Consider the following 14414-nt stretch of genomic DNA (forward strand, 5'->3'; position numbering starts at 1 on the left):
CTTTGTGTGTGTGTTACGTGCCTTCAAGTCGATTATGACTTATGGCGACCCTATGAATCAATGACCTCCAATAACATATGCCACCCTGGGCTCCTACTGGGAGGAAAGGCAGGATATAAATCAAATAAATAAATAAATAAATAGCATATGTTGTAAACCTCCCTGTTCAGATGTTGTAAGTTCAGGTCTGTGGCCTAGAAACATAGACATTTGGCAGGTTATGAGCTGAATAAAACTAAAACATTGGGTTAAAAGTGAGAAAAGAGTTGGAAAAACAATTAAAAAAGAAATTTGACTATTATTGGTCAAAGAAACTAGTACAATATCTAGGAATAAAATTGGTTTCAAATTTTCAGAATCTATATAAATATAATTATGAAGTACTTTTCAAAGAATGTGTAGCTTTAATAGAGCAATGGAAGAAGTTAACCCTATCCTTTTCAGGAAGGACAGCTGCCATTAAAATCATTTTTTGTTTCAATATTTACCAATTAAAACAACTAAAAATCAGCTGAAAGACTGGCGGACGATCTTAATGAAATTCATCTGGCAAGATAAAAAGTCGAGGCTCAACTAATCTGTATGCTGTTGTTGCTGGTTTTGACCAGAGGTGGCAGCACTATGCAATGGCACAGTATCTAAACAGGTCTGTAGAAGTTCAGACTGCTGGGTGTTAAACCCAGTGCATTCTTCCTCCTCTCAATTTGAGCAGAAAAGGACCAAACCATCTGCAGCCCCAGAAAGCATCTCATCGCTTGTTGCCACCCACTGCTGGCTTTGCTCTCCCACATAAGCTGCTCTTCTGCCCTCTAATAATGGTGCTGGTAAAACTGTGTTTTTATTCTTAGTTTGGGGGGCATTTTCCATCCCTGATTGCTTTGCTACCGCATTGCTTGCAGGGTTTATAATGTTTTTGTGCATTTACTGGCCACAGGCCACCCACTGCCTGCGAGGGTTTTCTGTTGCCCAAAATGGCAGCCACTTTCATGCATGCTGCCGTGGCTTGTATTTTTAACAGGCATCTTTTTTTTCTCTGAGCAGGCTCAAGGTGCTACCACACCACCTGCTCCTGCCGCTGTCTGTACTGATTTTATTTTTTAGAGTGCTCTGATGAACCTTTGGAGTGCTCTGTAGGCATTTCACTGCTAGCGGTTCCCCCCCCCCTCAGAAAAGTCTTCTCTGTAACAGCTGAATCAACACACAGAATTTGTTAGATAGGACAGAATTAATTTGAACACCTCAGCTAATTATCTAGGTAATTAATCCAGAACATCAAATGTTTAGGGCAATTAATTTAACGATATAATAAATTGACCAATGGACACTTAACAGTCACTCAGACATGCTCACAATTCATTTGGAAAAAAACGGTAAATGACATTCAAACACAAACCACTCAGAAAGGAACTCGACACAACAAATAAAAACAGTAGGGCAAGATTTGAGATTCTAAATAAGGATATAGGCCAACCAGACTGAATGGCAAGGCAAAAGCAATACTGCTCAAGCCAGGCAGGAAAAAGAACTGACACGCTGAGGGAGGAGCTAAGGTGAGAGTCCTTCGGAGTATTAACTCTTTCCTGCCTCAAGCAACAGAGCAGGAAGACAATACCCATTTGGGGGTGTCCTGGTGCCCACTGGAGAAAGACAGAAGAGGGCTTAGAGTCCCCAATATATCTCTTTTCTATACCTCATGTCTAAAGTGGCTAACAGACTGGATTAAAGAACCTTAGTCAGATATCGCTACAAATGAACAGAATGTTAGGAGTGTCTACCCATGAAATATATTGGGGAGAGAGAAAAGCTAGAAATAAGTTTACAAATAATTTTGTTCTGTGTAACATTGTGAAGGTATGGGCCAGACAGAAAAGATGGTTGAGTCCTAGCCCCTCACCTTTGGAGTCATTAGACGTTGTGCATTAGTTTATTTATTTATGTATTGCATTTGTATACCGCCCCACAGCCCGTTGCAGTAATCTAACTTGGAGGTTACCAAAGCATGGACAACTGAAGCCAGGTTATCCCTGTCTGGATAGGGGCGTAGCTGGGCCACCAACCGAAGTTCGTAGAAGGCACTCCGTGTCACCGAGGCTACCTGAGCCTCAAGTGACAAAGATGGTTCTAGGAGAACCCCCAAGCTATGAATCTGCTCCTTCAGGGGGAGTGCAACCCCATCCAGGACAGGCTGGACATCCACCATCCGGTCACATAAACTACCCACTAGCAGCATCTCAGTCTTGTCTTGTCTGGATTGAGCCTCAGTTTATTAGCCCTCATCCAGTCCACTGTCACAGCCAGGCACTGGTTCAGCACATTGACAGCCTCATCTGAAGAAGATGAAAAGGAGAAATACTGGAATACTGCGTTCAGTTCTGGGCGCCTCATTTTAAGAAAGATATAGACAAGTTGGAGCGGCTTCAGAAGAGGGTGAAGAGGATGATAGCCGGTATGGAGAACAAGTCTTATGAGGAAAGGTTGAAGGAACTTGGCATGTTCAGTCTGGTGAAGAGAAGGCTGAGGGGTGACATGATTGCACTCTTTAAGTACCTGAAGGGCTGTCACATAGAGGAGGGTACAGATTTGTTCTCTGCTGCCCCAGAGGGTAGGACTAGGTCTAATGGTTTTAAGTTGCAGGAGCGTAGATTCAGATTGGACATTAGAAGGAACTTCTTGACAGTAAGGGCAGTTCGGCAATGGAACCGACTGCCTAGGGAGGTGGTGGGATCCCCTTCGCTGGATGTCTTCAAGCAGAGGCTGGACAGCTATCTGCAGGAGATGCTCTAGCTGTGGATTTCCTGCTGTGAGCGGGGGGTTGGACTCGATGGCCCTTCCAACTCTATGATTCTATGAGCTGCGTGTCATCAGCATACTGATGGCAAAGCACTCCAAAGCTCCGGATGATCGCATCCAACAGTTTCATGTAGATGTTGAACAGCATGGAGGACAGAACTGACCCCTGAGGAGCCCCATACTGGAGAGTCCAGGGTGCTGAGCAATGTTCCCCAAGCACCACCTTCTGGAGCCGACCCACCAAGTAGGAGTGGAACCACCGCAATGCAGTCTCTCCCACTCCCAACTCAGCCAGTTGTCCTGGAAGGATACCATGGTCGATGGTATCGAAAGCCGCTGAGAGATCTAGGAAAATCAACAGAGTCACACTCCCCCTGTCTCTCTCCAGACAGAGGTAACCAAGACTGTTTCTGTGCCAAAACCAGGCCTGAATCCTGACTGAAATGGATCCAGATAATTGGTCTCATCCAAGAGTGTCTGGAGCTGGCCTGCCACTACGTGTTCAAGGACCTTGCCCAGGAATGGAACATTTGCTACCAAATGTAGTTCAGGTGGAGGTCTTCAAGACTGGATAAAATATAATCTTATCAGGATAACTCACCTCACAAAAGATGGAAATATGCTTTCTTATTTAACGGTAAGATGCAGGGCAGAAAACTAAAATTTTGTGTATTTACAGGTAAGAGCTATAGCTGAAGAACTCATGAGGGAACTTGGGACAAAGCAGAGACAGTTTGAAAAGCTAATTTTGCATAATAGACATCTAGCAAAAAACTATCAATTTTTGCTTAAATATGAAACTTGGCCTGAACAAACTGAGGAATACATGATTAAATGGGGACAAGACATAGGAGAAAGAATTGCTTTAGAAACATAGATGAAACTTTAGAAAGTCGCTCAATGTGACTGTAGAGGAAAATTGCTTTAAGTTAATGCGTTAACATTACTCCTGTGTAAATTAATAAAATAAATTGGAATTACTCTCTGGTATGCTGGAAATGTCACAATGATAGAGGCAATTTTTGGATGAGATGTGAGATTGGCTAGAAATATTGGAAAGCAATTCAGAAACAAATGAGTTTGTTAGCATACCAGACCCCGTTTCATCCCATAATATTTTTGTTGAATTATTTAAAATACTCTGTAAATGTAGAGCATGTGGAATTAGTTTCATATCTTCACGTGGCCGCAAGGATATTATATGCTAAGTACTGGAGAGTAAGGGTGACACCAGCAATGAAAGAATGGAGAGAAAAAGTTTGGGATTATGGCAAAGGTTTCTTGGATATATTCAAAACTATTGTCCAATATCTGATATGTACTCGGGATTTATGATGTTTAGAGTAAGTTAGCATTGTGAAAATAGTTCTGCTTTGATAAATCACTAGCCATATAATGGATAGAGTGAATGTTTTTTTCTGTTTGGATAATTCTTGTATTTTTTTTCTTTTTATGTACGATGGTTACATTCCTTCAATGTATTTTTCAGTTTAGCTATAAATAATAAAATATATTAAAAAAAATATTTTTAAAAAATATATAAAATAATAAATATATAAAAAATTTGAATCCAAAGAAAAAAGGGAAGAGAGTGCTTGTCCAAATATGCTCAAAACTTCAATAGAACAGAAGTTCTAATTTCTGTACTTACCTTCTAAGTTTATCAGAAATGTCCCTTTAATCATGTCATCTGTGGTCATATCTCTAGGTACTTCAGTCAGCAGTGTTGTTTGTGATGCCATCATTATTTCATTTAACTGGGACGTATTAGAAGACTCTTCGTGTTGCAAGACCTGGAGATGATTGTCAGAACTTTAAAAATCTGTGTCTTTAAAAAATGAGCTACAGCTGAAATTAAGCAGGTATGCCCCCAAAGCCTGTCAGCCCCTTTGAGTCCTTTAGAGAAACAACAAGGTACAAATGGAAGAAAAGGTGACCAATAGCAAACTCTGATCAAAGGAGACATTCAGTGTATAGTCATGTTCACAGTAGTGCATCTAACGTAGCTAGTCTACCTTAAAATTGAGACTCAACTGCTAAAGATATTTCTTTAAATGGAATAGCACTATTTCCCCTCACCTGCCAAGATATTTTATTTAAAACATTTATATACTGCCTTTCGGTATATTAGATTTCAAGGCTGTGTACATATGTATACAATACAATAGTAAAAACGAGTATATTAAAACCAATATTCAAAATAAAGCTTAGACAATTTAAAATGCCTCGGCAAAGAAAAAATGTTTCAGCCAGGCACAGAAAAGACTGCAGGCGAGTGCCAAGCAAGGCTCTGCACAAGGAGCATTCAAACATTCCCTTCCCTCGTGGCTGAGTGATGCACTTCTGATAGAGCAGGTAACAGGAGAAGATGGTTAGGCTGGCATGAGATGAAGCACTCCTTCAGGTATTTGGGTACCAAGCTGTATAGGGCTTCAAGGATAAACACGTGCAGCAAGGATCAGGCCCTGAAGTGGACATATAATCAATTCACTTATTTTAAAACTGGTGTAAAATGAGTTGTACCAGTCAGAATTCTGGCAGCCGTATTCTGTACCAACTGAAGTTTGACATTAACGGATGGTACTGATTTTCCTGCTTACCTCCATCAGTTCAAAGAGCAGTCCAGGCTCAATTACAAGGACCACCTGATATTCCAAAGCATTTTTGCCTGGGATAGAACCAAGGAAAGTTTCTCGCATTGCACATGCTCCCTCCACTGCTTCCTCAAGGCCTGGCTTCTTCCACACAGGGCTTGTGTTCAACCACCCAGAACGAAACACACTATTTGACTCTTTGAAAGAAAGAAAAAGGTTACTAGCTAATGCATCTGTTTTTACTGTCAAACCCAGAACACTACTACTGCTCTTTAAAGGTAAAGCCACCAGTTAAATTGTTGCTTATCTGCGTACCCTTAAACATGACTTTAGTGTTCAAGATTTCTAAACAATTATTAAATGGGGGAACCCCTCCCCCCATATGTTACATATATATCCATGGGCTCTGAGCTGGTGGTAACTGAACATGAAAGGGATCTAGAAGTGACACTGGATAACTACGGAAACATCCATCCTGTAGTACTGCGCAGCTCTGAAAAAGGTGAATTCTCTGTTTGGGATCAAAAATAAAACTGCCAATATCGTACTGCTTTTATACAAATCTATGGCACAAACACATTTGTAATACCGTGAACAGGTCTCAGCAGCTCAAAGGAGGTACTGCAGAGTTAGAGAAAGGGCAACAAAAATGATCAGGAGGCTGAAGAAAGGTTATAACGTTTGGCCCTTTTTAATTTAGAAAAAAGGCAAGGGGGGATGACATATAGAAGTGTATAACTTTACACATGGTGCAGAGTAAGTGGATAGTGGGGTTCTGTAACTGATTGGTAGGAGATTCAGGATAGGCAAAAATATGTCTTCAAACACGGCGTTCACTCACACAAGATGCGGTGATAGCTGCCAATTCGGAAGGCTTTAAAAGAGATCAGACAAATTCATGGAGGATAAGTCTATCAATGGCAACTAACTCCAGGATCACAGGGACCATGCAGCAGCAGGAGAGGGCTATTGCTTAACTTCTGTCCCTGGAAAACTGGTAGAAAGTATTATTAAAGCTAGATTAACCAAGCACATAGAAGAACAAGCCTTGCTGAAGCAGAGCCAGCATGGCTTCTGCAAGGGAAAGGCCTGTCTCAGTAACCTATTAGAATTCTTTGAGAGTGTCAACAAGCATATAGAGGTGATCCAGTGGACATAGTGTACTTAGACTTTCAAAAAGCGTTTGACAAGGTACCTCACCAAAGGCTTCTGAGGAAGCTTAGCAGTCATGGAATAAGAGGAGAGGTCCTCTTGTGGATAAGGATTTGGTTAAGAAGCAGAAAGCAGAGAGTAGGAATAAATGGACAGTTCTCCCAATGGAGGGCTGTAGAAAGTGGAGTCCCTCAAGGATCGGTATTGGGACCTGTACTTTTCAACTTGTTCATTAATGACCTAGAATTAGGAGTGAGCAGTGAAGTGGCCAAGTTTGCTGACGACACTAAATTGTTCAGGGTTGTTAAAACAAAAAGGGATTGCGAAGAGCTCCAAAAAGACCTCTCCAAACTGAGTGAATGGGCGGAAAAATGGCAAATGCAATTCAATATAAACAAGTGTAACATTATGCATATTGGAGCAAAAAATCTTAATTTCACATATATGCTCATGGGGTCTGAACTGGCGGTGACCGACCAGGAGAGAGACCTCGGGGTTGTAGTGGACAGCACGATGAAAATGTCGACCCAGTGTGCGGCAGCTGTGAAAACGGCAAATTCCATGCTAGCAATAATTAGGAAAGGTATCGAAAATAAAACAGCCGGTATCATAATGCCGTTGTATAAATCTATGGTGCGGCCGCATTTGGAATACTGTGTACAGTTCTGGTCGCCTCATCTCAAAAAGGATATTATAGAGTTGGAAAAGGTTCAGAAGAGGGCAACCAGAATGATCAAGGGGATGGAGCGACTCCCTTACGAGGAAAGGTTGCAGCATTTGGGGCTTTTTAGTTTAGAGAAAAGGCGGGTCAGAGGAGACATGATAGAAGTGTATAAAATTATGCATGGCATTGAGAAAGTGGATAGAGAAAAGTTCTTCTCCCTCTCTCATAATACTAGAACTCGTGGACATTCAAAGAAGCTGAATGTTGGAAGATTCAGGACAGACAAAAGGAAGTACTTCTTTACTCAGCGCATAGTTAAACTATGGAATTTGCTCCCACAAGATGCAGTAATGGCCACCAGCTTGGATGGCTTTAAAAGAAGATTAGACAAATTCATGGAGGACAGGGCTATCAATGGCTACTAGCCATGATGGCTGTGCTCTGCCACCCTAGTCAGAGGCAGCATGCTTCTGAAAACCAGTTGCCAGAAGCCTCAGGAGGGGAGAGTGTTCTTGCACTCGGGTCCTGCTTGCGGGCTTCCCCCAGGCACCTGGTTGGCCACTGTGAGAACAGGATGCTGGACTAGATGGGCCACTGGCCTGATCCAGCAGGCTCTTCTTATGTTCTTATGTACTCTTTGTATGCTTCCCTGAGCCACCTGGTTGGTATTGTTCGAAACCGGATGCTCTTACGTTAGTCTACAACATGGAGTCACCAGCGCCAGAAAGTAGGTCCAGCCCCCACCCGGATGGGACTGAAGGGCATCTTTCTACTTTCTCTTGTAGTGAACGATTATCACTCATTCCTTTTGAGAGAAAAGTTCACCATTGATCTTGGGGACAATGTTTTATCCTTAATAGTTTATTGCAGGTTTTCATGTATATTGGCATAAACATATCCCGGCAAGTTTCTTCTGCCTCCTCCTCTCCCCCCTCCATTAGAATGAATCAAACCAACTTCAACATATTAAACCAAAAGGAAAAAAATAAACCACAAACTATTTGCATTCCATTTTCATGATCTATAAACATCTCTAGAAATCCATCCCAAATCTTCTGCAATTCCTTTTCTTTTGCTATTAAATAGAACCTGCTCCATCCCTAAATATTTTGTATATATAACAGAAAAGGCTCTCTACCCCTGACACTAGGCTGTCTGGTCTTTGCTGAGATGAACCCACAGACCTGCCTTACGGACATGTATGCTTGGCACCCATCAATGATGAGCCTTTAGCTAGTAAAGAAGTCCCAGCCTACTGGATTTCATCATATTTTTTACTTTCTCGTGGGTCAGTGGTCCCTAGAATTTTACTCTCTCATGGGCCAGCAGACTGATGTGCAGACAGTTGCTCAGTCTTTCAGGTAAATAAACCCTCAGGGATTCTCAGACACACTGCTAAGCGTATATCCCAGTTGTCTTACCTTTCCGATAGGGAAGGTACTGGAACACCTCTTCAGCCAGATGTGGAAGTATTGGTGCGAATGAACGAACCACTGTGTCCAAAACCTCTGCCAATGCTGTTTGACACGAGCGGCGTTTAGGATCTTTTTCTTCTTCACAATAAAGCCTGAAATTCAGGGCAAGGGAGAAATGGAACTTTTACATACTGGCAGAAATGAAAAGCCAGAAGGATGAAGTTCTAAACAGGGAATGCCCAAGTATCTGCATTTCTACATTTCAAGCTTCTAATTTAGCATTAGATTTCCCCCTTTTTCTGTCAGCCAGTAACAATGAAAACCACCCAATTCATGCATTGTTTGAACATCTAGGCACATATTTAGGAAAAACAGGACCTCTCACATCTACAAGTACACTTCCATCATCATACTCATGTTTCCTAAAGACAAGCTTTCTTCAGCAGGAAATAAGGGGCAGTGAGTGAAAAGGGACTTTTATTATTATTATTATTATTACTACTACAATAACAATGTATTTTTATTGTCCTCTCACCCAGAATGTGGGTCCTGAGGTAGATTACATAGATTTAAAAATACAAAAATACATAAAACCATACTGACATATAAAGAACCATATATAAACAAATTAATAAAATCTTTAAAAACATCAGTACTAATTTAACCAAATGCTTTATAAAAAAATAAGTCTTCAGTAGCCATCTAAAAATGGGAAGAAAAGGGGCTGATCTTACCTCACAGGGGAGGGCATTCCATAGTCTAATAAAGGTAGGTTATTACACATACCTATCCTTGATTATACTAAAGTAAAAACCAGACAGCTCTCTAGTTTGGAGGGCTTGCAATAATCGGACGACTTTGCCATAGTCATATTCCTTATATGCTGTTGTAACCTGAGAAAATGAAGTACAAAGACACCTAAATTAAGAGGCAAGTGCTAATGATTCAAAAATAAAATACAGGGAGAAGAGAGACATTTGAGGCAGCACAAGAGACAAATTAAACAAAAAATCCACAAAGAAAGTCTGGTCTATTGGAATGCATTGACCCGGCTAGTTATAATTTATATCCGTTGGTAGTACTAGAATTAAACCACAAAAAGAGAAAAGCCTTTCTCCATTTACACCTCCTTGCCCAGGATTTCTCCATCTCTCCTGTGAGCCACCATTATCTTCAGTTGCACTTCTACTGCAACCTGCGACTCCCCCCCATGTGCAAATTTTAATAGCCTTCCCAATTCCAACTTCACTTATGCAGAGGGTAAACAGTTATGTCAGGCACAACATTATGGAGGGCAGCAATGAAGTGAGATGTGCCCCTCCTAACTACAACTCCCATCTTCCCTGGCCATAGGCCATGCTTGCTGGGGCTAATGGGACTTGTAGTTCAAGAACACATGGAGGACCACACCTGCTCTATGGTATTGCCAAGGTACCACAGCTTGTAATCTCTCAGACTGTGTGACATGTTGGCGATACCTTTCCCCAGTGAGCAGTCTTGCCGCCGCATTTTGCACTAGCTGCACCTTCTGGACCAACCTCAAGGGTAATAATAATAACTCAGAGCGGCTTACAAGTAAAAACAACACCAATTAAAACATACAAAGTATACTATTAAAAAAGAATTAAACTATGAGAAAAATTAAAACCATAAAAAATAGGTTAAAAACAGCGGACAATTTAAAATAATAAAATCATATAATGTAGTCACCAAACCTATGACACTTAATCCTGGTCGTTCTCTATCCAAAATGCCCGTTGAAATAAATCAGTCTTTACTTGTCGCCGGAAAGACGGCAAGGAGGGAGCTGATCGCACCTCACTCGGAAGGGAGTTCCACAGCCTAGGGGCAGCCACCGAAAAGGCCCTATCTCGTGTCCGCGTCATATGTGCTTGCGAAGGTGTGGGGAACACAAGAAGGGCCTCACCTGAAGATCTCAAATCCCAGACAGGTTCATGTAGGGAGATACGATCTGTCAAATAGCCTGGACCTGAGCTGTATAGCGCTTTGTAGGTCAAAACCAGCACTTTGAATTGTGACCGGAAACAAATTGGCAGCCAGTGGAGCTGTTGTAACAGGGGAGTTGTATGGTTCCTGTAACCAGCCCCGGTTAGCACTCTGGCTGCAGCTCTTTGCATCAATTTAAGTTTCTGAACAGTCTTCAAAGGCAGCCCCACGTAGAGCGTGTTACAGTAGTCTAAGAGGGATGTAACCAAGGCATGCATCACCCTAGTCAGATCAGGCAGCTCCAGGAACGGGCACAGCTGGCGCACCAGTTTTAATTGGGCAAATGCGCTCCTGGATACAGCAGCAATCTGGGCCTCCAAATTCAAAGCTGAGTCCAGGAGTACACCCAAACTGCGAACCTGAGACTTCAGGGGGAGTGCGACCCCATCCAGCGCCGGTTGAATCCTTATTCCCTGATCTGCCCTCTGACTGACCAGGAGTACCTCTGTTTTGTCAGGATTTCATCTCAACTTGTTTGCCCTCATCCAGTCCATCACTGATGCCAGACACTGGTTTAGGACCTGTACGGCTTCCTTGGCTTCAGGTGGAAAAGAAAAACAGAGTTGAGTGTCATCAGCATACTGATGGCACCGAACCCCAAAACCCCGGACAACCTCTCCCAGCAGTTTCATGTAGATGTTAAATAACATGGGGGACAGAATGGAACCCTGAGGGACCCCATAGGTCAATGGCCAAGGGTTCGAGCAGGAGTCCCCCAGTACCACCTTCTGGGTTCGGTCCTCTAGGAACGACTGGAGCCACTGTAACACAGTGCCCCCAAGTCCCATCTCAGCAAGGCGGCCCAGAAGGATACCATGTTCGTTGGTATTGAAAGCTGCTGAGAGGTCCAGTAGAACCAGCAGAGACACACTCCCCCTGTCCAGTTCTCTGCATAGGTCATCCACCAAGGCGACCAAAGCCGTCTCTGTCCCATAGCCAGGCCTGAAACCAGATTTCGTGGTGACAGAGATGGAAGTTCTGTAGACCACAGCAACTCCTTTCCCCTGTCCCTGCAGCCTGTGCTGGTGTTGCACCGAGTATCCAGGTGGGCAAAGCTGGGTCAGATCAACTCCTCCCAGCTCACCCACCCAAGTCTCAAGTAATCCATACCAAATTCCAGTAATGCACACCAAGTTCCCATTGCTTACCTTGTTTGCGTAGCCCTGCAGCAGGTGGAGCATATATTGGTCTATTACATACATCTCTGATGTGGGAATTGAGTCTGTCTCTGGGTTGAAGCCAGCCAGATTGCCCAGCAAAAAACGGAGTGTATTCCGAAGCTATCAACAAATCAGTCAGTAACATGCATTAAAAGGATATTCCATGAAATCCAGAATGTTAACAGGAGTAATTTAAGAAGATTTTTTACTATCAACAGACAGTTACAATTTCAATGTCTTTTCTAATTCCATCAGACAAGCAGAACACTGGAGGCTCCGCTCTAGGCACTTTTCAACCACAAGGTTTGTTCTGAGATTCAGGATGGAAAGAGAATGCTTATAGTTGCCTGGAAATCACCCATGGTAGCTAACTGATCCCAAAGAAGTTTGAAATTCTGTCAAGTAGTTACATGATATGCAAATGCTTCCAGCTCTTCCTCTTCCTGTCCCCAAACCACTATTTATTTATTGCATTTATATCCCACCTTTTCTCCAAGCAGCTCAAGGTGGCATACATGGTTCTCCCTCCCCTCATTTAATCCCTACAACAACCCTGTAAGGTAGGTTAGGCTGAGAGGCAGTGACTGGCCCAAGGTCACCCAGTGAGCTTCATAGCTGAGTGGGGATTTGAACTCTGGCCTCCCAGATCTTAGTTCAACACTCTAACCACTACACCACACTGATTCTATGGTGCTGTAACACACAATGGAGGAATCCCAAACAGGAGGACTGCCTTATTTTTATCAGTGCCTAGGTCCTAGGGCTGGAACTAGAAGTTATGGCACACTCAAGGAAGCTGGACTTCAGTGTCTAGACACATTTGTCATGGATGTAATGTCTCAGTGCCAGTATTTTCCCCATCCCTACAAGTGGTAAACATTCTAGTTGAATAGCCTGTCAAGGGTAAGAGACAGAGAAGGGGCTTTGACAACAGCCTTGTGTTTGCCATAACATTTAATTCTACCCGAAGAAGCACACTGATATGTCTAAGCACAGAACACTTCAGGAGCAGGAGGCAGGCCTTGTCAAACTCATATGCAGAGTGTGAACTAATGGCTGAATACAATCGTGCCGCAAGAGACTTTGTTGTTCTGTTGTACCAAGTGATCTAAGCCAGGGCTGCAGCAAGAATCAGCTGAAACAGAAACTATCACAAAACGAGAAGAGCTCCAATACATTATTTCCTGGTTATGCATTCTACAAACAAAACTAACAGTTCTAATTCTGAAATGGCTCCTATTCGAGAAGAGGAGGCACCATCAAGATTTTTTTGCTCCTACCTTGTTGATATCATCTCGCGCAGAATTGAGTACAGTTGGCCCAATCAGTACTTCCGTAAAGACATTAGACTCTGCTGCCCACCAGCGCAGAACATTGGCCCCATATGGAGGGTCTGTGCTGTGGTCCTATGCAGTGCCAAGATAGGGGGGAGGGAGAATTCAATAAAGACTATGCCAAGCTCTGCAAAGCTCCTGAATATACACAGCATGTTTTGTAGTTATGCCTTAAAGTGACAACAAACATTTTCCTGTAGCACACAAAGCACCAACTGTTTGGAGATTTGTGGCAACACAGCAATGCAAACTCTACAAGGAGGCACCCCCCCCATTCAACTTTTGGGTAGAGAGATCCTGGAGTGGCCATTACCAGCAAATTGTTGTTCCTCATTGCTCTGCAAAGCACAACACAAACACACACAAAATGGTTTATGTCGTGCTATTTGGTGCCACGTTGGTGGGGGTGGGGAGAGAAGAGCCAAACCACATTTGCTGTCAGCTTGGAGGCATGGCGGAGAGTGGCAGACAAGGAACATCACACAGCAACTACTGCTGATGTACTTGGAAATGGAAAGCCTTCAAGTCAATTCCAACTTATGGCGACCCTAGGAATAGGGTTTTCATGGTAAGCAGCATTCAGAGGTGGTTCACCATTGCCTTCCTCTGAGGTCACCCAGTGAACTTCATGGCTGTGTGGGGATTTGAACCCTGGTCTCCCAGTCCAACACTCTAACCACTATGTACTTGCATAGAGCGAAAGATGGAGGACCACGGCTCAGCATATGTTTTGCATGCAGTAGGCCCCAGGTTCAATCCCTGGCATCTCCAAGTAAGGATGGAAAAGATTCCTGCTCTGAAACTCAGAGAACTGCTGAGGAGGCACTGTTGACAACAGAGGGTTGGGGAAACTGATGGTCTGACTGAGAGTAAGGCAGGTTCCTGTTGCTAGGAGGTGGTCTCCTCACTATTCCTTCAGCAGAAATGTCTGCAGAAATGCAGTGGGATGCTGTGAAGGGATGGAGCTCTCTGTCCCTCTTTTGCCAGCCCCGAGCACGCTAGGAAATATAGGCTATTAAATGTATACACCTGGTTGAGTGGAAGCTGTGGCCAGTTTCCCCCTTTCTGTTTAGGATGGTGCTCACTTCCTTTGGAAGGTCAGCTCCGTTAAGCGAAGTCTCCTTATTGAACAAGGAGAGGGGTAACCTGAGCAGAATAATTCAGCAACTCAGCAAAGTTTCAAGTATTTACTGAAACAGCGTATATTTCAATGGGGTTTGGGGATAAAAAGTTATTGGCAGATTGCATCCAAATACCCTTTCTTAGAAATGTGGAAGTGTTAACTGATATAAAAAGGA

General features: G+C 43.1%; 1 protein-coding gene across 2 annotated transcripts in view; it reads right to left on the bottom strand.

Moving 5' to 3' along the window:
- IARS2 (isoleucyl-tRNA synthetase 2, mitochondrial) overlaps nt 1–14414 on the bottom strand; it is a 68166-nt gene that overhangs the window by 7957 nt on the left and 45795 nt on the right. For both annotated transcript variants that reach the window (XM_061625169.1, XM_061625171.1), the window contains 6 exons: nt 13063–13188; nt 11771–11902; nt 9402–9508; nt 8622–8767; nt 5391–5581; nt 4442–4583 (listed from right to left, as the gene is read on the bottom strand). In XM_061625169.1, coding sequence (XP_061481153.1) covers nt 4442–4583; nt 5391–5581; nt 8622–8767; nt 9402–9508; nt 11771–11902; nt 13063–13188 — 844 coding nt within the window. The remainder of the gene's footprint in view (nt 1–4441; nt 4584–5390; nt 5582–8621; nt 8768–9401; nt 9509–11770; nt 11903–13062; nt 13189–14414) is intronic.

Source organism: Rhineura floridana, chromosome 4 (assembly GCF_030035675.1).
Source record: "Rhineura floridana isolate rRhiFlo1 chromosome 4, rRhiFlo1.hap2, whole genome shotgun sequence".
NCBI classification, from domain to species: Eukaryota; Metazoa; Chordata; class Lepidosauria; order Squamata; family Rhineuridae; genus Rhineura; species Rhineura floridana.